Source organism: Lasioglossum baleicum, chromosome 6 (genome assembly GCF_051020765.1).
Source record: "Lasioglossum baleicum chromosome 6, iyLasBale1, whole genome shotgun sequence".
Classification (NCBI taxonomy): Eukaryota; Metazoa; Arthropoda; class Insecta; order Hymenoptera; family Halictidae; genus Lasioglossum; species Lasioglossum baleicum.
Genome location: NC_134934.1, coordinates 9,168,849 through 9,191,910, shown reverse-complemented (window position 1 = coordinate 9,191,910; position 23,062 = coordinate 9,168,849). Strand labels below are relative to the sequence as shown.

Below are 23,062 nucleotides of genomic sequence, written 5' to 3'. Positions count from 1 at the left end.
AGCAGCAATCGTCCTGTTCCGCTTCAACCCATGTATATCCGTCATATTGGCAACTGAATGTTCGCAATTGCTACTCGTTAGAACCATAGCATCCACGGAGCTCAGATCTTTTGTACTTGGTACGGGTTGGGTAACTTCAAGGTATCCCACAAATCCAGGGACTACCTGCTTCTCGGACATTGCACTACACATTTTGTACTTGTTCTCCATCTCTCTGAGTGTACAGTTAACTTGCGCCATCAACTGATACGATAGTTGTAACCTACCCTCTAATGAGGCATCATCATCAGGTGGAAAGTTTAAGCCTGTAATTGCGTTATAGCCTTCAGGGTACAAATCTTCGATTGGCCCAAACCCTAAAAAGTTGGGCGTAGCTTGCAGCCCCTCCGGAATTAAATGATCGGGAAGTGGAGTCCAGTTCTAATTCCTGGCAAGCGTAGCCTCCAATCGTCGGCGCGTAGTGACCGGACAAACATAACACTCATAAACATTGTGAGTATCAGCGGTCACAGGTCCAAAGGTGCCATTGTTATCACCCTTCGCCGGAATAGCTATCTCAGGAATGTGTACCCGTATGTGATCGCCGTCTGCAGTAGCTGTGTCGGCGATAAGAGAAAAAAATCTCCTATAGACTCAGGAACAGAGTATCTCAAGTGACACCGAACGTTTTCCTTGTTCTGCTTTACGTCAATCATGGTAGCGTTAAGCAGCGTTGTGCAGTAGTGTAGGAAGGCACAATAGGGCATCTTTTGCCTTAGACGCCCATCCACAGTCAGGAGGTTTCGGTATGTCAGGTCGACAAGTAATGGAAACGTCGACATGTCGAGATTGTGCCCAAAAGTGTACATTGGCACTAATGGTCCAACTGATACACCCGAAAAAAGGTGTTCGTAATCGTTTCCTTGGGGTCTTCCCCGGAATTGTGCGCGTCTTCCGAAATTGCGGTCCATTCCTATGAAACCCTCGGAATAAGCTTTGGCAAATATCAACAAGAAATGAAAAAAAAAGTTCAAATAATTACTACATGACGTGAAATAAAATTTTTGAACAATTTATTCACTGGTCGGAATTGCAAAGAAAGTACTAAAAGTTGTTTCTTACAACTTTCTTATGTGGACCTAAATTGAAAATTTAAAAAATACGTTTTGTAGATCTTTCATTTATACATATTCTACTCTACGCTATGTCTAATTACAAATTAATCTGATACCTCACAAATTATAATCTGGTCGCAGTGATGCCAGAATGAGCTCCAAACGGCGCTCATGTACTCTCCTCCTTACCCCTTCCACTATTCCATTCCAGCACCGTGCGCAGGCGCACACTCCACGGTCCCCATCGGGCACGTGCAACGGGTGCAACGTGTCTTCCATTCGTCCCACTCATTCCCCGTCATCAGAGAGGGGGTACATCATTTCACCGTGGCTCCCCGCATCTGGCATCACTGAACACTGGGTCCACATTGAGAAATTATTACAAAATATGCACGAGTTGTTCGTTATCTTCCATAATAAGTATACAAATACATTGGAATTACGGCACGGAAACATCTATATGTACGAAAAAGGATGTCAATTATTTATTATATTTATACAGAATTTTAATATACACATGGCTATTTCGTTAATATTTAAAGAGACATCATCTTTTTTCACGTTGAATCGATTTCATTACTTTCTTTCTTATTTTCGCATTTATCCACGATTTCTGAAATAAAATGTTCCACGCTAAACTTATAGAGCATAGGATTACAAAGCAACCAGAAATATGTGTAACACACTCACTCTGTACAATCGTTTGTAGCGCTAGAACAGTTGGCGACTCCGGAAGTTCGGTCAGAAAGTTTTTACCTTCGTCACAACACCTGGCTAATAGAGGATCTAATGGTAAAGAACCAAAAAAATCAACATTAAATTCTTCAGCCATCGCACGGCCACCACCTGTTGACGCAGGGAATATCTCGGTAGGCTCCTGTATATAAATGGTGCCATGTAATTATCAAATCATGAAATATCGTATTAACCGTATTAAAGGGGTAGACTCTTTTCCAGGGTTGCAAGGGTGCGGCATTATTTCGCGGCCTCATTTCTCGGAAATGCTAGATAACGCTAGATAAAAGATCAATCTAGGTCGCGATCGCCCTCAAAAGTCCTATTTTTACGTTTGTGAGGCGTAATTTGCATTATTCAGCAACATGTAGCTGACGCAGCTTTATGAAAATAGCTATAGCTACACTACCGTCCGTAAGTATTTGACCACCTTTAGTTTATCGAAAATATACAAAATATATTTAAAATAAGGCGTCTCAATGTAATGTTTTGTCACAGTATTTCTTTTATATACTCATATATACTTTTATGTAGCGCTTTTGACTACTGAAAAACCCCCCACCGCATGCATTATCGAGAAATGAGAACGCGCATCCCGCACCCTTGCATCCTGGAAAAACGAGTCTAGTCCCTTAACGTATTATCGTCCTTGATACTTGCTTTACATTTGGGGCATACGAAAATACTCATATTTTCGATAACGCCTAGAATTGGTATGTTTACTTTTCTGCAAAAATCGATCTCCTTTCTTACGTCCAATAAAGCAACTTGTTGCGGAGTTGTAACAATTATTGCTCCTGTAATACCAGCATCTTTAAGATAAGATGTTACTGATAAATGTTCGTCCGATGTTCCTGGCGGTGTGTCTAAAATCAGATAGTCCAAACTGCCCCAATCGACTTCTGACAGAAATTGTCTGATCATTCCTAAAATTCATAAAAATGTATGATACAAAATATAGTCTGTAATCATCATATACAAGAGAAACAGCAATGGATTACCATTCTTTTTCGGTCCTCTCCATATTACTGCTTCTTCGGGACTAGCAAGCAAAAATCCAATGGACATCAGAGATAAGTTGTCCTCTATATACTGAGAGATATTTCAAATTTACTTATGTAGTAGCGTATTGTATAACGTACCAAAAATATTTTATATTTGTGAACAATGCTTACTACTGGAGACCATCCTGATCCACTTTGATGAACTTGTTCCCCTATCGCCCCCAATACTCTTGGCTGAGATGGTCCGCAAATATCGATGTCCAATACAGCAACCTGTTGGATTTGTAATAGAGGTGTCACATAAAAACTGTTTTATTCAAGTATATATAAATAGAGCGAATCACCTAACGTGGTGATTTAAAATTACTCATGAATTCAATAATATTTGGTAACAGTGAAAACGTACAGCTTGTCAAATCTAGCTGTGCGGTTGACCAAAACTTAGGAATGCGCAGTCAAAAACAAAGACCGCACTCGACGAGAGAAGGATGCAACATATGAACGGTAATACACACCTCGACAGAAGAGTGCGTATTGTCCATTACTTCTTACAGCAGTAAACATACAAAACAACTGTTTATATGTTTGCGTGAATACACTTTTGTCACTTTGCTTTTTAACTGAACTGTCGCCACGTGCATCGTTTGACAGGTGGCGATCAGTTCTCTATCATTGCGAAGTTCCGCCTATTTACCATTGCGCAGCGGGGGACATTCAGCTGCACAGCTAGATTTGACAAGCTGTACTGTGCTAATTATCTATGGAGCATGCAATGAAAATCAGCTAGAAAATGTATAATTCGTTAGAACGGATGATTACAAGCAACTTTAAGTTAGTACACTAGGTAACTTGCCCTGTGTATTCAAAAGCATACTATTATTTCTTAGTCTTTACGACTATCATATAATTATAAATAACTGATGGTTTAAGATCATCAAGAACAATCGAATCCGAAAATCATGTAACTAATAGCAAAGTATCTGTGTCAGTATAGAATGTACTATCGGTGAAAGTAACATCATAAACTTCAGTGAACCTCTACTACTAAAGGTAACTATGGTATCATGAATGTATATAGAAAACAATATGGACATTCTTGGTATAGGGAGAAGGGTAAGCCTTTCTTAATCACTAATTGTATTCTAAACGTTAATTCACCGAACAAGTATTAAAGTACCAGTGGACAATTAGAGTATTAAAAAGCATAATTGTTTTCGAAGTGAAATTTATGGGAAGAAATACAAACATTTGTTTGAGAATTGTTCGCTGCTAAAGATCTGGATACCAACGATGTTATAGTACTTTTCCCAACTCCACCCTTACCGGACAGTACAAGTATTTTATTTTTGACATTGGAAAGTCTTTCTTTCACAAGAGCTATGCCAGGATCAGGTTGTTTCGTAGCGCCGGATGCGCACAATGTTTGATTCGGACATCCAGCACACATAGATGCTTTACCAGCATCTTGGCTAGTTGTACCAGGACAATCTAAAAAGATATTACATGTTTTTAATGTCAAACACATACACAGAAACGAATTTTATAAGTGTACATCTGAAAGTTTACAAATAGAGAAATTCGTAAATCCGTAAAAATTCCTGACCAAGTGATTGTACTATGAAATTTATTCGAATCCGCTGTAAGGCGTGTAATCCTTAAAACTGTTGCAGAGTATTATAATTAGACTCCGGATTTGATGCATTTATAACAAACATGAGCAAGTGCAATTTAAAACAGTGAAAATATTAAAAGACTTTAAGAGTATGAATATATATTATTTTCACCACATATACAAATTGTTAATGAAGAATATATATTTATATTTAGCTCCTGCGTCTTGCAATTGATGCACAAACTTTTTATTTTGCATAAACACTGCAATAACGTATATAGCATAACCTCATACTTGACAAATAAATATTGAATGTATTAACAGATGCGCAAAGATTTTCTGTAAATTTAATCTTCTACAGGCACTTGACATTTCACGTGAAACAGTATAAACACTTGATTGAATATAACGTGAAATATCACGAGTACTTGGTCGCACGTGTACTTACGTTGTGGTGCATCTGTAGGTACATCTGCCATGTTTAAATGCATATGTAAATAATCATAGTCGCGATAAATCCAATGACTAGATAATTATAGATATAGGGAGTCAGAAGGAAACGTGATTTTTGCGATGTTATTGCAATGATATACATAATGAAAGATAATATAAAAACTGGCACGTTTGATATAACTTATTCGGAAAAAAATATTTTTCCAGTACAGAATCTTTTACTATCGGCCTTATATGATTTACACTTCTGCATGTTTATATATTATTTAAACTATAATTCCACAAATTTTAATGCAAAATAAAATTTAGTTTGCTATAAGCAATCAAATACATTTCGTAAGAAAAAAGTATTCAAATGGCTGCCTCAATTTAAGAATATTTTATGTATATATATGCTTTTATCTATTTTATTAAGATAGGGTATACTAATGCTTATCTATGCATTCAATTCTTAGCAATTGCAACCGTGGTGTATAAATAATAATATGTCAATGTCTTGCAACGAACCAGTAACAAAATATTGTTCGAGGGATTACAATGGTAGACACGAGTTGATACCTTGGCGCCCAAACGCGGGCTATGAAAATGTTGAAGTTTATCCTTTGTAAGTCTATTACAATTTGTCAGGATATTTTGTTCAATCCATCTACTGTTCAAATCAGTACTTCGATTGTGCCCAAATTTTCTCGCGCATGCGCGGCGATTTCAGCCTCAGTAACGTAAGCTTCTCGATAAAATGGGGTTCCTAAAGCACCCCGCAGAATTTTAAAAAATTTATATGATTTGATTCTGAAAAATGAATGTATAACAAGTGTATTTGTGTATATTTTGTAACTCGTAGGACACATCCTGGAGTCTTTTTGTCCGGTAAGATTATTTCGGTACATTCCCGCCAGTATAACTGCTTCAGGGCTCTGGCCGCTCTGCTACACAATAGTAGATACGTTACTGTTTTCTCGCGCCTGCGCGAGAAAATTTGGGCACGATCGAAGGACTGGTTCAAATACATTTTAGCCTTGAATTGATGCTTCCAGGACAACAAAAACAATACCGAGTTATGCTGGGAATTCTGTAAATTCGTTAAAATTTCCGAATCTTCTGACCGGATATCACCGTAATCCTACACATGCGATAAAAACTGCTTTTCATACACGATACACACCGAACGAATGGTTCGAGAGACAAGTAAAATGCTATAACGAAGCAGATTCATGCAGACATTTTTCGGAGAGAATACGAAACGACGCTCTACGAGTTATTAGGTAAATTGAATATACTAATTCTGAACTTCACCTGAGGGAACCAGAAATTTTTACACTTTTTTATATATAATCCTCTAGATTTTGACGAGAAAATGCCAAAAATTCAAGTTTTAAGTTAGGAATTCACTGGCTCAAAAGAGTCGAGCGATTTTAAACGTTTTGACAAGGACGCCGCCATGTTGGTATATACATATATTGTGTGTATTATATGTTAAAATCGCTCAACTTTAAACCCGCATAACTTTTAAACTAGTGAATTCCTAACTTCAGAATTTCGATTTTTGGAATTTTCTCGTCGAAATGTACAGGATTATATCTGAAAAAGCCCAAAATTTTTTATCCCATAAGGTGAAGTTTAATCCAAGATTGAATTTATTTATATTTCTCGCACTTTTTATAACAGTATGTGCTTCAATGAAGAAATTCATTTAATTAACGTGGTGCGGTTACTGTTAAATACCCTTAAGGTATTTTAGATTTCAGTCTCTTAGACTATATATACTTATCCTGTAAAATAATAAAGGATTGATGTGTGTCAGAGATGCTGAAGAGAAAGTGCAACATGGACAATACGATTCTGGTAGAAGACTTGGGGAAAGAATCAACGATATCAGTTTTTGGCGGAACGAGGTATCATCCGAATTGGAAAGATTGCTTCAGGAAATTGAGCGAGTTCAAGACTGTCGTGTCATTCTTGAAAAAGCTATTAAAGATATCGAGGCCCCGTTGCACATCGCTGAAGAATGTCTTTACCACAGAGAAGCTAGAAAAGGTGACAATAAAACTAAGTCTATTATGCCCTGTTTTTCGGAAGAAAGGGACTTAAAATACAAGGTCGCTTTTTTTAAATCATTTGTAAAAGAAATTTTGACAAGAGTAAATAAGTGCCATAGTTATCGTTGATGCTTAGTATGGTGTATTGTGTATAAAGGTATAGAACTCGTACACGACGATTCGGAAAAGTGTTTGCTGAAGGAGATTGAGATGTTACATCGGAATCGAAAGAAATTGGAGACTTGTTTGAGCACATGTAAAGAACAGGTAACGTACAATTTGGATTTGTTTTCTACCGTAGAAGCTAACGGATTGTTGATTGCAGCTCCGAGATTGTAGAGCATCTCAAAACCAATTGGAACTGGATCTGAGAAACAAAGAAAACGCATTGGGGATAGATTCAATGTGTCACCGTTTGAACAACTACAGCCATGGACTGCAATACTACTCCGGAATCAACGAATACGATCCGTGGTACAGAACAATACAGGGTGATTCAGCTAAGTCTGACACCTAAATTACACTTAAACTGTTTAGTATATCGAGAAATGGTTGGAACGAAATTTTTTATTATGGTTTTTTTTATCGCGATATAAAAATTACCTTAATTTTGGGGCCCTGGACTGTTCGCACTGTTCGGGCGAACTACTAAATCAGACAGATTTTTCAAATTTATATGTCTTTAAATGAATCTGCGCACCTCAGTGTTTCAGAGCAAGAAACATGGTCAGACGCAGCTAACCGAATCGTTGAGAAATCTCGAATAGAACGAAACAAATGTTGCCAGTTGAGGTCGAACGCGGAAGTTCTTACAAACAAAGTCGCACAGGAAATGTGGGATTCGTGGAGTAACACGAATAACGCTTTGTCTCACAGATCTTCGGAACTGCTAGAAGCTAGAACAAAACTCGAACAACATCTACAAAAAGTGAATAGGATCGTATTTGTCAGCTCGGCCGACATACATGCATCGATAGAACTTTTCGTTTCTGTTGTAGGTGCAGCAAGAAATATTCGAGGTTGAGAAAAATTTGGAACTGATGCGTAAAGCTATAGCCGATAAAAGTTACGCGGTTAAAGTAGCGCATACCAGACTAGAAGCTAGAATGCATCGGCCAGATATTGAATTATGCCGCGACTACGCTCACGTAAGGTTCGTTTCTGCGTTTTTCGTGCGACAAGAAAGATAGTTTACTAGCTTGGCTCTCCGACAATTCGTTGAACTGTTTCAGTCTTAAGAAAGAAATCGATGACATAAATCATCAAGTGGAGAGAATGCAAAGAGCGTTGAAAGAATTGGAGAACCAACAGCAAAAGTTATTACGTACACGCTCGACACTGGAGCACGACCTAGCTCTAAAAATCGACGCGATGTACATCGATCGAGAAAAAGTTTCTGGTCTTCGACGTGCTTATCCGATCAACGTTCTATTCAGATTCTAATGGCAGTTCCCGAACGTTTCACAATAGCTTTGCACCGTTGAAATGCACTCCTAAAGAGATTTAGGCCAAGTGATATTTCAAGGTATACCGATGAAGAATTACACTGGATCGTTTCGTTCAACGATATAATTCTATTTGTCATTTAAAACCTAACGCATTCTTCATATTTACAATTAATTCTTCTTCATAAAATTCGGTATGGGAATAGTTATTCCTGACTTCGCCTCGAAGAACGTATACGACAGGATGATTTCATCAATATTCTCCATTCTAGGATCATCGGCAAATTGTGGATCGATGTAGAAGAAAACGGGCATGTCGACCTGTAACAATCGGATTATCGATGCTCGTGATAGAACAATTTCTTAGGAATACAACGTATCGATTCGTAAGAGGCACGCTTACTTCTTCGTGTGGATTGAGCTGTTGTTCTTCGAAACAGAAGCACTGAATTTTATTGAAATACTGTCCCGCTTCGAAGGGCACAACATTGTAGGTAGAGACGCCGGTGACAGGCGTATCCAATGGATTTTTCGCTGTGTAGAAGGCCAAAGCAGTTTCTCCAGGGAGAACATTTATATGGTTTTGCTGAGGCCTAAAATTCCATTGCATCGTTGCCGAAGTGTCTGCATTAAACGATATTTTAATCACTCTATCTTTAATCGCCTTCATCGTGCTCACTTTCTCGACATCGTGACCAATCGACACCGTTCCTCCATAATTATACGACTGTTGTCAAAAGAATTTTATGCATTAGTTACATTCTCTAATAACGTTATGTAACCTAATATAATAGAATAGAATATGATGATGTAAAATGTAATGCCACTTTCAATTTGCTTTTTTTAAGAAAAGACCAGACGCGCTACTATGTGTCCATCTCCATCCCATTTCTAATAATTCTTCCAAATTGACAATAGCATATTAATCTATTGTATATCTACGTGTCTAAATGGAAACCATATTTTTCCGACAAGATATTTATTGCCAATTTTACTAATACTATGATAAATTCATTGAAAACCCTTCGGTATCATGGTATAAGAGTTAAAAAGTTACCCAAATTGATGATTATGGCATTGAATTGTTGTCACCATTACTCTAGACCGATGACATTTCAGTTCTCATAGTACAATAGCTTTTATCGGTGTACCGCAGGTCACTTCTTTTAAAAAACAAACCAGAATATAATGTAATATGATGCAACAGAACTAAACAAAACATAACACAGTGTATTTATTACCTGACAAAAAATCCTGTACAAAGGCACAGCGGCGTAACTAAACCCAAGAATTAATATACCGAATCCGCTCCAATATAAACGCGTGGACCGCATTCTTTTGGCATGAGCGGCATCATGAAATTGACTAAATAAAATTCGTCTCCCGATAGCATTTATTTGTCTCGAGTATCCACAAAACAGTTTTTGGTATGCTTTAAAATACATGTTGGTCTCGTCACCGTCGGCTAAGTAACCTAAAAAACGATCGATCACAGAACACTTTTGTACACACTTTCGTAATACGTGTCTCTTGATAGTAGAATCAATTTTGGAAACAATATCAACGATACATTTCGTACATTTTCGGGAATAATATTCACCGAAGCAAAACTACGAATGTACATGCGAAACCATGGGCGCAGCCATTTTGATTAAGCGCGTACATGGCGCCATCTCTCGAGACATCGAAATATTTCAACTAATTTGAATTTGAAATGATTCCGTGCCGCTTCTTCTATTTTTATACGCGTTAATCGTTGTTCATATACATACATATTTATGTATGTACATACATATATCTAATATATGTATGAACGCATTATCATTATAATCAAAACCAATTTTTGAAGAAAGAACAACCACATTATTTAGATAATATCATGTGTAACATTTCGACTTCGAAATTGACTTATATTCAGTTCTAAATGCAAAATACGTTTTATCTCACTCAGCCATAATATTTGTTGGACCTTGATTCAACCAATTTTCACTCATTTAGAACACTAATAAATTCTTTTAACACATTCGTCCGCGTGACGGTCACCAGTGATCGCCACAACGCGGAACGCAACACTTCTCGTTTACACGTTTTCCTGTTTATACAACGATTCCTGGTAGGAAGCAAGTCAATACATACATCACACACACCATACTTTTAATTTCTCTCTGTATTTCATTACTTATTCATTTTACCAATTTTCTAGGAATTTTTCAGAAGAACTACTGAGTTTTTTGCGTTAGGATTTTGCACACATATTTATAGGTATTTCAGGTACATAGTTTATTTTTTTAAGTAAAAATAATCAAAATTACACGAGTTATTTATCTTTTTGTACATAGATATACAGGAAGGCACAATACTAGTGCAATAATGAAACTTCTTCATTTTTTACTTATTTTTAATGAAATTTTAATTTATCATATACAGTGAGTATAAAAAGTATTTGTACGCCCTCTAAAATAGAATAACTTTTTTATAATTGTACCAAACGAACTGATTTTTTATAATCAATTGGAAGCATTGGTTTAGGAAATGATGTGCAAAAGAAATTTTCCAAAAATTATAATTTACAAGGTTACGTGCAAAAATGAAAAAGGCATTTTTTAAAACTTTTTTATTTGGGCCCTTAATGAAAATTTAAAATATGTGTTTTGTGGATCTATGTTAGTTATACACATACTGAAAATTTCATCGAAATCGGTTGACACAGGAAAAAACGATACGCATCGAAAGATGTAACATCAAAAGTCGTGTAAAACTATGATTTTCACCATTTTCAACCGCTTGTAACTCGTGCGTATGTTAATCGATTTCGATGAAATTTTCAGTGTGTGTGTATAACTAACATATATTTTAAATTTTCATTAAGGACCTAAATAAAAAAGTTTTAAAAAATGCCTTCTTTATTTTTGCATGTAACCTTGTAAATTATAATTTTTGGAGAATCTTTTTCACATATCATTTTGTGAACCAATGCTTCTAATTGATTATAAAAAATGAGGTCGTTTGGTACAATTATGAAAAAGTTATTCTGTTTTAAAGGGCGTACGAATACTTTTTTACGCTCACTGTATTTAACATCTCGAAAATATATGTTCTCAAAGAATTAGACTAGAACTTCGCAAATTTAATAGAACTGCAGCCTGTTTTTAAACGACTGATTTCAATCAGAGAAATATGACATATATCTTGAGAAAGTCATCTTGAAAATACAAAAGTTAGCATCGCATTGGCATTTTAAACAATACAACATAAGTTTTTAATTTTTCCCGAGCGTCGCGCGGTGGCTGTTTCTCTTTCTTTTTCACTTGCTGTCCTCTTCTATGCTCTAAAGTTACTCTAAATGAATAATCCTTCATTCATGATAATTGAGGATTCTATAAAAATGATAAAGTATCTTCAAAATCGAAAGTTATAGCTCCGGTATCTCCCCTACTTCGCACTTCGAGCGTTTCTACCTGTTTACTGAAATAACAATCAGGAGACAAGCGCAGCAGGTGCATAGAGGGGGCCGATAGACGAGAGATTCCTCAAAGAATATGGTCACGATGCATTCACACGCCCCCTCCTCCCCAGGTATATCGATTTTCTCACAGGTAACAGAGTTTAGACGAGTTGCTCCTAAGAGACCAACCGCCTCGGACTAAATCGCGTTCAGTTACCGATGCACCGGCCGACAAGAAGCACGGTGCGATTTCACGAGGTTCATCTCTAGAAAATCAAAACGGCTAATGTCGGGAACAGGGGTGAGAATAAAGAAAACTAGAGGAATCCAAGGCTTCGAGGACGAATCGTATGTTATTTCCGACAGAGATTGCGGTACAATTTGTGTCGAGTCTTTCCGATTCGTTGCGCGGCTAAAAATTGAGGATACGTCCAGAGTGTTGTGATTTGTCGTAGGTCGCGTAACAAAGAAGAAAAAGGGGACAGTTCGAAAATGCAGTCGCTAGCTCTAGAATGAAATTAAAATGCTTGTGTGGGAAGAGATACGAACTCGAAGTTCGTCCTGAATCGTTTGTTTGATCGAAACTGGCGAACGCTTTCCGGAGCCGCGGGAGATCCGACAGATCCCACCACAGACTAAGATCCAAAAAGAGGGAAACAGAGACCAGAGACAGTCTTGCCGTCAACGAAACTGAATATTTGCTAGTCAAGATTATACCGGTGTACATCTTATAGATACTAGTACGTATCCATTTCGACACGATCAAACTTACTGTTTTAACCGTCCGTATACTGTGCCGGAGTTTATTTTGACCGGGAACATCCAAATTGTCATTTAAGTACTCGATTTGTGGCAATTAAACTAACCGAATAGCTGTTTCATTGGGGATATCATAAAATCATTGAGGATAGCAAAAGTAAATTTTTGAAAATTATTAATTAGACCTGCGAACCCGTGAAAAATCGTTCGGTGGGGGTTGCACGATAAAGGGAGGACTATTCGTATGGTGGCAAGAATCTTTTTGACAAGCGGAGTAAACATTTGAGAGGCGCTTTTGTTTTTTAATGAAATATTGAATTTTTATAATCACATGCCTCCTTACGAGTTGAATACGGACTTTTATACTAACTCACGTGTCAAGTATTCTTCTTTTTGGATCAATACTTTGAGTATAAAGGAACCGTAGAAAAAAGAAAACATCAAATGCTATTCAAATTTTTATGTTATACGTTCTTGACGATTTTCTCAACTTTGGCTATTTCATAATAAAAATATGTGATAAAATAAAATCTATGTACAGGTCCATTGAAAAAAGATATGAATGATATTGTAACCTTGAAAAATATATTGCGTGTCACTTGGCAAAATCATTTAATTAGAGTTTCATCGGTAAATGTGAGACTCGCTTCGAGAATTAACTTTTTTACGCACTTTAACGTATATATTTGCCATTTCAAAATGTTGGAAAAAAAGTAGAAGAAATAGCCCCAAAATATAATACATTACATAAAACAAAAGTATATATTCATTTATGTAAAATACAGCTATATAATTAACAGAAAAACTCTACAATTCAACCTGATGCTTCCTTAATTGACAAAGGATATTAGTAAAACTAAAACTATTAATTTTATTTTATTTTTCATAAACGCGGATCAAACGACTTCAGTTTTTCTGACAAACTAGAAGGATAAGATTACTAGATGACGTGTCATGAAAGTTTTGACAAAATTGCATCTGGTCAGCTTTTTATTTCAATTGAAATTCAAAGATAAAATTAAGATATTTATTCATAAGTCTATCCGAATAACATAAAAAGTGATAGAACATACTTATACGTATATTCTTTAAACCGTTCATCCTTTTCTTTGATGTTTTTCCGTAACTATATGCTTGTATCGAAGTTGTAGCTGTATAGCATTCGAACAGTTAATTTTCCAATTCCGTTGTAATATGTAGTCGATCGATACTATAAATCGAGAAGTGTTGAAATATTTATGGAGAATGGCGTGCGTACATATTTAATACGTACACATATTGAGACACGGATGGGTTGGATTTCTAGAGCAAGCGGACGGACTCGCGCGGATCCTAGAATTCGCGAAATCGTACGTAATGAGGCGCTAAAATCGCGAAAGCTCGATTGACGATTTGCAAGCAAGAATGGTTTTCGATCCGGTCGCAGAGGAAGAAAGGAAACGATTCTTTGGACAGAGTTATGGCGCTCATCTGCCCGGGTAAGACTTGACCGCGACGATAACGGCTTCTCATTTTCTTGTTACCTCGCGTTAAGCGATCTAATCGGATTAGCGATATTTATCGTTCCCGGTTGATTCTCTCGAGCACACAGGCGACATTTCTGTGGTTGTCGGGAAGAACGCCGCATACACTACTGCGCAAAAGAAAGAAGCACCCAGTATATAATTATGAGATAAACAATATCTTTATGTAGAAATTGTATTGTACAATGATTGATTTTTATGCATTTAAAGTACAGTGGTACCTCGGTATACGATCTTAATCCGTTCCTGATGTTTGGACTTATACCGAATAGGACGTATACCAAATCAACCGTTCCCATAAGTAATGTAAAAATGATTAAATCGTTCTCATGTAAAAAAAAACTCCTATTGATATTATACCTACACTAATAGGGTTGTAAAATAATTTAAACACTGTTTAAACACATAAATAAAAAAGAGATTTTATTCTATCCTGTGGAAGAAGAGTCCCCTTGCAATGAAACCTGACATTCTGCTAGTTTGACTGTCCTTGCCTTGCTTGTATGATCAATCAGTTAATAATACATCAACTCCGAAAAAAATTCATTTAATTTTTCATCTGAGATAATTATTTTAAAATGACGCAAAATTTACACAAACAATTCATGTCGTATACCGAGCAACATTTGTCACGTTCATACAGGACGTGTATTCCGAATTGGACGTACTCCAAAGCAAACGTATACCGCGAGGTACCACTGTATTAGATAATATAATCCATCATAACACATATGTATTTTCAGAACTACTCAATTAAACAGTGGAATCTTTTTTCAAAACTTGCTAGGATCTCATTTGATGTTATTACGCTTTTCTATTAAATATGGCCGGGGTGCTTCTTTCTTTTACACACAGGAGTGTATATATCACTTACTTTCATATTCGAGATATTGCCGTTTAAAAATGTTGAGCACTAATGCTTTGACATAGGACATCGGTTAAATTGCAATACTTTGTTCAGCCTTTCGAATTTGTTTTCATGGCTTTTTTTCAGCTAATTCACGCGGCGTTTCTCCGTGCAACCACAGATTTGTCGAGAGGTTTCGTTTGTGAAAAACGCGTTTAGAGCGAATTTCAACGAAACTGGTACCGGTCCTGACACCGGAAAGTCCGGCGACTTCTCTGCGCGCCCTTTGCTCGCTCGCGATCGATGCGGTTTTGCGTGCGCGTCGATCCATGTATTCGAAACAGAACAGAAACTTCTGCGTCAAGGTAACATGTATATCCGTTCCCGAGATAACAACGTGCTCGTTATAAACGCGAATCCCTTGGAAACAAAGATCGAAGCGCGCCGTTATTGCACCCGAAAAGGGAATTTGTGCCATGCAACGCGAACGCGAACAGAATCGATCTGATCTAGGGCGAGCGAAGGACTTTCCGCTTGATCGGAATGATGGGTGTCCTGGATGACCAATGATCAACGACGGACGCGTCACGTCGGTTGATCGTCATCGGTATCACGTTTCGATTTACTGGGTCACCGTCGCCGGTAGTCCACGCTTACAGCACCGCGAGCACATTGTTTTAGAAAGCGATCGTTCCTTGTGATCGAGCACTTGCGACCAGTTGAAGATCTGTAGCCAGAGCAAGTGTTCCCTCTGGTTCGCAAATCATATTCCGAAACGTGACACGCGTGTTTCGATAAAGGAACTCGGAAATAGTGGAAAAGTGACCAACATTCGAGATTTCAAAAGAACGGTAGTAAACACCAGCTTTTACTGCAGAGTCGCACACTTCCTGGAGGTTCGAGGCTGGCTCCCAGGAGCCAGTGTATAAAACTTAAACTAAATAAACAACAGAATAATAACACTGTCCAACAAATTTCAACTTTTTTTATGTTTCCAATATACCGTTGGGTAGATCTTATAGAGTTTTTCGCGCTGATTCCGAATCTGTCCTTAATTTTTCTCCTACACGCACAGTTTTTGAGAAACATGACTTCCCAAGTAGCCACGTACGTCCCTAAAACGTACGTTTCAGGTCCAGTTCACGTCCAAACGTCCTACGTCCATTCTGCGTACGTTTTAGGGACGTACGTGGCTACTTGGGAAGTCATTATATTTTTCAGCTTTAAACAAATATTGTGATGTTATTATAAAAGATATTGAACTGTTCTTTACAGCAAAAGATTCTACAGACTTTCCCGAATCCAGTGATACCCGATACTAATACATTATGATTGTTTAAACATGTTTAAACAAGCATTAAAGACGGAGAGACACCACTTTTGCACCAATTTTTGAGGATATTTTTCAATTTATCTCAACAAATAAGGGTCCAGCGGAAAATCGAATTATACCACGCGATAGAGCAGACTTTTCTCTTGAGAAACTACCCTTTCAAGTTTGGAACGTCGACGTTTTTTTCGAACCTGAAAGCAAAATATCTTCGCCCGCCATGAGTTGCCGCAAGTCTACAGAATCTTTTGCTGTAAAGAACAATTCAATATCTTCTATAATAACACCACAATATTTGTTTAAAGTTTTGAGGAGTGTATTTTTTCGCGGAGCACAGTTTGGGAAACTATTTTTTTGTCGTGACTGCGTCGACCGCGCCGAAAGTACAAAGGATGCCGAACGTAGAAAAGGACAGCATGTAAACACGGATCGTGGAAGGGGTAAACGAAGGGACAGTGATCGTGGAGATACTCAGGGAGCTAGATCGCGACTTTACTGTGCCTACCAAATTCAAACCTTTTTTGTCGAATCATCCTGATTTGTTATCGCGCGGCACAAAATAATGCACCGAGTCTTGAAATAGAAATATAATAAAATAGACATTTGACTCGTTTAGCTACACCGGACATTGCCCGACTCTCAAGTTTCGAGTCGGAAAACGGTTCGGTGCCAGTACGGAGGAAATCATGAAGGTAAGACGAATATAAAGAGAATGGCATCTATTCGAAAAAGCCGTGCATCCTGTTTGTGTACGCGTGTTTTGATTCATACAGGAGTTGCTTGAGAAGAAGATCCTGAAAACCGGGCCTTACAGACCGAGCTCTGGAAGAATGGAACAGAACGGATTGACGATATACGACAAGAGCGATATCCGAAGAGATTGGAAGAATGAGACTCATCTGTTCAAAGCGCCTCCGTATATATTGGGATACACGGGTAAACCATTCGAACAACTCGAATGGTCTAAGGGAGTATGGCCATTCAGAGATGTCCAAATTAGAAGTTTTATACTTAAAAATTTCGTATCGGTATATCAGAAATGGACAACTCTCTAAGAAATTGAACGAAAATTTCAAGTTCCATCCAAAATCTCGAAAAAATTGCTAGATCGTTTTATTCGAAATATTGCATTATCAACAGAGTCATTCTTTCTCGCTCAAAGTCTACATTTTTGTGTAGAAATAATATGACATATTGATTTCTTCAAAACTCATCGGGTCTTAAATAATCTAACATAGCGAAAGGTTTTACAAACAATCCACCACATCAATATCATTATTTTCTTCCTTTAATAGAAAAATGATTACAATTCTTAGAAAATACTCTTCAAAACGAAAGAGAAAGAGGATGGTAGAAAAAGCACGGTGTTTTTGTATCTCCCTGGATGGGTATATTCTATTAAACAATTTCTCGATGTTCCTCGTACCCAGACGAAGTTGCATCGTTGCACGGGCGCATTAAGATATCTTGAATCGTTCAATTATAGGATATATTCCTGGATTTAATAGCAGGTACGGCCTGTCGTTTATGAGAGCTGTGGAAGAAGGTGGTAAAGAGTGGCGTGAGAATCAAACCAAGCTAAGAGCTCGCAGAGACCTTGCAAGGACGCGTGCCGAGAGGCGCGATTCAAGAAACCTCATGTCTAGAACGAGAGAGGACAACATCGCCAACCTCAATGAAGTGGATCATGCTCACGATCAAAATCTAGTCACGTTTAGTACGTTTCTCGTGATCTAAAAGTTTGTAGGCTAGTTTCTCGCAAAAGTTTGACCATTCAATTTGCTCGAACTGGACGAACAGATCAAACTTTAAATTGTAGATAATCTAATGACGTTTATGCAAAATAAGAAGTTTGTGCATCAATTGCAAGAAGCAGGAGCTAAATATATATTTATATTCTTCCTTAATAATTTTAATGTGGTGAAAATAATATATTAATACACTTAAAGTCTTTGAATATTTTCACTGTTTTAAATTGTAATTCTTAAGTTCTTGAGTAAAACTCAAGAAATACAGTGACCAGCAAAATTGAACCAATGAAATTACGTTTCCAAAAATTTAACACTCGTCCATAACAGCAAACGTCTGGTACAATTCAAAATTCAATCTGTTCAACATTCGAACTTTATTTACAGCCCTAGTCTCGATCGACAACGATCTCCGATCCATGCAAACCTAATTTAGAACGATCTTCTTTGCAGATTACGAAATTACTCCCGAAAGGCCACCGATCGTGGGCTACACCGGTCACATACCAGGAGCAAAAGGAGAGGTAGCACTGTCCAAAAGATACGCTCAAGCCGCGAAAAAGGGACTCGAGTTGATTCGGAAGGAACGCGAAGAAAGGAGAATTAAATCACTAAATGTTCTCGATCCCGGCCAAGATCCAGTGTAAATTTTCAATTTTTCTCACTATCGACAAACTAGACGAGTCTGACAATCGATTTTTGTGAACAATGAGAACGTACGTTCACATCGTCCCCAATTTTGTTTCCACGTTGTCGCGTGATCAAAGCTGACGTATTTACAATGGAACGCGAATGTTCCATCTGGAGTTTCTTGAAAATATTTCTCAGTGGAAATATCTTTTGAAGAACTATCTATAAGGATCGTGCCATTCGCTACTTTTACTTCGGAGCGAAGCGAAATTTAGCAAACCTCCGATTTATCGGATTATACCGGACTAGCATCGACACATTAATTCGACGTGAGTGCTGAAAAAATAAACGCATTCGATACGATCTATCGGATTCGCGAATTGTGCTTGAAGAATGATAAATTCCATAGGAAATACGTAAAAATATATTTAAAACAGAGTATATATTTAAGAATATACCATCTATTCTCCATAGTATTTAAACTTCTTTCTTCTCTGGCAATCTACCCAGTCTTTCTACGTCCATTTTCACAGCCATTTTCCAATATTCCCTGGTTAAAGTGTTCGATCCATGTGACAAAGACAACAATCTGGCCAGTATCATTAACGAGTGTAAGTGATCTATACTAACGTTTTTATGAGTTTGCCTCATTTTCACAAAGTCGCTTTGAACTTCCTGAAAAGGGATCAAAGAAAACAACGAAAATAAGTGGAAGACATGCGTAATACCACGTATAAATAAAAATAACGCACTACCGTTACCTGTACAATCTCTTCGTCGAGCTCGAACTTTGCTTTCTTAATAACTTTTAAATATTGACGGATTTCTGCCAGCCGGTTTTCACTTTTTAGATATTGTTCCGCGATTTCTATTACATGCGGATAAACGTCCTTCGATTCCGCGTCTATCTTTAACACCACTTGATTCTGGCACTGAAGTAAACGTGCATATTATGTAAATATTGTTGCTTTATAAATTCAATCGAAATACATAACTCTATTCTCGTTCAACATTCTTACGCACAGGAATAAACGACTTGGCCTCTGATAATATTAAAACCGGAATGTCCGTCTCGTATTCCATCTTGTAAAACTTAAAGTCGTACGTCACTTTCTGGAAATTAATCAAATCGCAAATCGTATTGTAGTTTTCCCGGCCAGCCGGTGACACTTGACCTGTGGTTAATCCTGTTTCGTCTATCACGAGATGAGTATTGTCGCTAAGTTGAAACACACCGCTAGTCAATCTGTTACAATCGTAGTCTTTTCTGTAAACAATATAAGATACAACTGCATAAAGTGTATAAATGTTCTACCATACAAAGAAAAACTTTCTACCAATAATTTATACATCTACTTACTTCGGCGATAACGCCAAATCATTCAAATTTTCCAAAGTTATTTCCAACATATGACTTTTCTCCACGAACATTGTTAAGAATTTATACAAATCTTTCGCAAATACTTTGTGTTTACCAATAGAAGAATGTGTTAAATTTAATGGATAAGTGCCAAGGCAGAAATAGTCCCTTCTCATGTAACTAAAACGGAATAACAATTCGGTAATATTGTTTGATTGCTTCGTTGCGTCATTCCATGGCAAATCGAATACATTTTCACTTATAAATGTTACTTGAATTTATATAAGGCCTGTGGTAACGTCTTTTTAACTGAAAATTTAATTTTGCAATATTGAACTACAAGAATTCTTTGTAAATTTCACCTACAAAGTCTCGGACACAAAATATTTCTTTAAATTTGAGCCTATGCCTTGAAATTACATCTACAAACTGTTTCCTCCTCAATGGTTCCATTCATACCTTCGGGAAGGTTTCATCGACTACTCTTGACCAATTTTTTGCCAGTTTTTCAATAAAAGATTCACTCTTTATAGGGCAATACATTTTTTTCTAAGAAAAATTGTGCTTTCAAAGATTCTGTTCTACGAGGACCATTTGAAGATGACAGGAACGTCTGTAAACATATTTGTAGTGGTCCTTTACTAATACAACTTTCTATCGAGTACTTACATTGTTAATTCTAGAGGTTATTAGTGTATTAAATTTAACATAACATTTATAAAAATATACTTTATATACAAAATTTAAAGAATCGTATTTTTTAAATACTTTACTTTACTCTTTCGGAAACAAAATCTCGGTGATCGACGTAAAAAGAGATCGATTTGGCAAGGAATGATCTGATTTTGCTACATGATCGCACACAAACTACCCATAGATACCTACATTGACGAAAGTAAATGGCAAATCAAGTAATCGGCAGCTAGGTGATCTCCGAAAAGAAGTTGACTTAACACTAAATGCAAATTGCTTCTTATCAATTTTGCTTTAGATACAATTTCTGGAGCTCTTTCAATCTCTCCTTCGGAAGAACGAATCAATTTGATAGCATGTAATCTAGGCACTAGAGACGCAGGTGGATAATGTACGTTCGATTCAGCTTCTGTCATTGTCTCATCCATGTTATAATTACTTAAAAGTGGATCTAAAGATACAAAACCTATTATCTCAATGATTTCATTCAATTTCAAAGCTGCATCTTCGTATATCTGTAAACAAACATGCATAATATTATTGTAAAAGCCATTCTATCAAATGTCTAAATCATTTCACTACTACTTTATCAATGTCAGAAAAGAATTCATCACAACCTTAACAATGCACGCTCTACCATCGTTGATTGGAATTGGAAAGTTTAATATGTATTCTTTTGAAACTATAGCTTGTTTATTCTCGTTGTGTTCCGTTGTATCCATTTCTTTATCTTCCATATCCGATGAGGCTTTATCTTTCTTGCAAACCGGTTCGGAACAGTCCATAGCTTCATGATCGTTTTGTTCAAAACTTCTTTTAGAAGTTGTGACTGTGTGTGGGCTCGCGCAACACGGTTTTTCATACTTTTCCTTTACCCACTCGTTCAAACCAGGTATCGATATAACGAAACAAGTATGTCTTTCGGCACTGCTGTTTTTTTCAGAATCCAACAATATCTCTTCGTGTGGCTAATAAAATCAGAGATCGAATAAAACTTTAGTCGAAACAATAATATTAGAAGATATACCAAGTATAAAGTACGCATTGAATAAATGGGTCCCATGGAAATCACAGGCACAGATTTCTCCGACACAATTTTCACCGACTCCAGATTTGACCGACAATAGCTTTGGCCGGCAACGCCTTTAACCGACAACGAATTTGATCGGCAGCGATTTTGACCGACAACGAATTTGATCCACAATGACTTGCAACACAGTATGATAATACATACTGTGGTCGTCTTAAGTTGTTGTGGATCAAATTTGTTGTCGGTCAAAATCGTTATCGATCAAATTCGTTGTTGGTTAAGGGTGTTGTCGGCTAAAGCTATTGTCGGTCAAATCTGGAGTCGGCAAAAACTGTGTCGGTGATTTCCATGGGACCCAAATAAATACAACGATGTTGGCAGCATTATACATGAGATAAACTGTTCTTCTAGTATCTCACACCTGTAACTACCATCTGTATTTGTTCTAAGCCCTAACATCGATCCAAAATGTCCACAGAATTTAGACACGGACCTTCTATTGTATATAAAAGGGCTATAAAGAAATATTCTATATATATGTATAAATACCATGCATCTAGCGAAGTCTGTATACATTCCACATCTGATTTCTTGTACGCTAGATTGATTATTTCTAACTTCATATTGTTGAAAATAGTATTCAGGATTATGCATATCCTGAATCATCCCTCGAAATCTGACCAACTGTCTGTCTCGAAAATAATGTAGCGGTGCATAGTTCAGAGAAGGAATTTCCCTGACAGCATTAGAATTATTTAAAATGACGTTACACGTTGATCTGTTAGCAATATAGTGTTCAGGTGTCCAATCAAGTATTTTAGGCGGTGCTAAAATAAATTTATTTCTCAATGATCATGCCTGGACTTGTTCAGAATCTGAATAATCTTTTCTTAATTATATAACTGAAACATTTACTTACCACAAGTCATGATACCCTCATTCAGTTAAAAAATCGCGTAATTATTTAATAACGAACAACTTGAAAGTGTAGAAACTAATGGAAACTAATAAAAGCGCGCGAAAATTGTTTAATCGTGACGATTACAGATGTATTTACGATTGTTATGAAAAGAGCCCTCTCTCACCCTCTCTTATAAATACCTCAGTCCTCGGACTTTATAATACTTATAGACTCGGCTTCAGAATACTTCAGATAACATGCCGTTCAAGATTGTTCAAGATTCCTTTTCTACCAGATGACGGATGTGGGCAAAGTACCACGAAGCTAAAGTGTACCTAGAGGGGAAAGGGAAATCGTGTCAGACATCGTCCAATGAGCGGAGGCCGCTAGGGGGCAGCACAAACACGTGGGAAGCGG

The 23,062-nt window shown here is 37.1% G+C and overlaps 5 protein-coding genes across 14 annotated transcripts; 2 read left to right on the top strand and 3 right to left on the bottom strand.

Annotated features, from left to right (window-relative positions):
• Positions 1–1,548: 1,548 nt before the first annotated feature.
• Positions 1,549–5,553, bottom strand: Nubp1 (NUBP iron-sulfur cluster assembly factor 1). 2 transcript variants are annotated; one of them, XM_076426209.1, is made up of 7 exons: positions 5,457–5,553; positions 4,080–4,321; positions 3,005–3,106; positions 2,831–2,921; positions 2,490–2,755; positions 1,785–1,971; positions 1,549–1,707 (listed from the first exon to the last, which is right to left on the bottom strand). In XM_076426209.1, exons 2-7 carry the CDS (start codon positions 4,278–4,280, stop codon positions 1,652–1,654), a joined length of 903 nt encoding a protein of 300 aa, XP_076282324.1. In that variant the 5' UTR covers positions 4,281–4,321; positions 5,457–5,553; the 3' UTR covers positions 1,549–1,651. The 2 variants fall into 2 exon arrangements, with proteins under 2 accessions (XP_076282324.1, XP_076282323.1); XM_076426208.1 differs by lacking the exon at positions 5,457–5,553 and adding an exon at positions 4,894–5,054.
• LOC143209906 (tektin-3) lies at positions 5,018–9,109 on the top strand. Its single transcript, XM_076426207.1, has 8 exons — positions 5,018–5,502; positions 5,933–6,160; positions 6,700–6,932; positions 7,092–7,201; positions 7,260–7,408; positions 7,640–7,862; positions 7,933–8,087; positions 8,167–9,109. The coding sequence occupies exons 1-8, from the start codon at positions 5,384–5,386 to the stop codon at positions 8,375–8,377; spliced, it is 1,428 nt and encodes a 475-aa protein (XP_076282322.1). The 5' UTR covers positions 5,018–5,383; the 3' UTR covers positions 8,378–9,109.
• Positions 7,286–10,056, bottom strand: Cox11 (Cytochrome c oxidase copper chaperone COX11). The gene is made up of 4 exons (XM_076426224.1): positions 9,621–10,056; positions 8,783–9,106; positions 8,549–8,700; positions 7,286–7,301 (listed from the first exon to the last, which is right to left on the bottom strand). Exons 1-3 carry the CDS (start codon positions 9,822–9,824, stop codon positions 8,551–8,553), a joined length of 678 nt encoding a protein of 225 aa, XP_076282339.1. The 5' UTR covers positions 9,825–10,056; the 3' UTR covers positions 7,286–7,301; positions 8,549–8,550.
• LOC143209904 (mini-chromosome maintenance complex-binding protein) lies at positions 9,719–22,869 on the bottom strand. 3 transcript variants are annotated; one of them, XM_076426205.1, is made up of 9 exons: positions 22,664–22,869; positions 22,294–22,571; positions 21,332–21,682; positions 20,907–21,229; positions 20,022–20,201; positions 19,685–19,928; positions 19,423–19,593; positions 19,120–19,336; positions 9,719–9,853 (listed from the first exon to the last, which is right to left on the bottom strand). In XM_076426205.1, exons 1-8 carry the CDS (start codon positions 22,671–22,673, stop codon positions 19,139–19,141), a joined length of 1,755 nt encoding a protein of 584 aa, XP_076282320.1. In that variant the 5' UTR covers positions 22,674–22,869; the 3' UTR covers positions 9,719–9,853; positions 19,120–19,138. The 3 variants fall into 3 exon arrangements, with proteins under 3 accessions (XP_076282320.1, XP_076282319.1, XP_076282318.1); XM_076426204.1 differs by lacking the exon at positions 9,719–9,853 and adding an exon at positions 17,554–18,997; XM_076426203.1 differs by lacking the exon at positions 9,719–9,853 and adding an exon at positions 17,554–17,817.
• Ip6k (Inositol hexakisphosphate kinase) lies at positions 10,475–19,137 on the top strand. Of its 7 annotated transcripts, none has more exons than XM_076426221.1 (6): positions 10,475–10,492; positions 13,890–14,061; positions 16,900–16,975; positions 17,057–17,219; positions 17,770–18,000; positions 18,485–19,137. In XM_076426221.1, the coding sequence occupies exons 2-6, from the start codon at positions 13,988–13,990 to the stop codon at positions 18,676–18,678; spliced, it is 738 nt and encodes a 245-aa protein (XP_076282336.1). In that variant the 5' UTR covers positions 10,475–10,492; positions 13,890–13,987; the 3' UTR covers positions 18,679–19,137. The 7 variants fall into 7 exon arrangements, with proteins under 7 accessions (XP_076282336.1, XP_076282335.1, XP_076282333.1 ...); XM_076426220.1 differs by lacking the exon at positions 10,475–10,492 and adding an exon at positions 11,364–12,172; XM_076426218.1 differs by lacking the exon at positions 10,475–10,492 and adding an exon at positions 11,364–12,564.
• Positions 22,870–23,062: the final 193 nt, after the last annotated feature.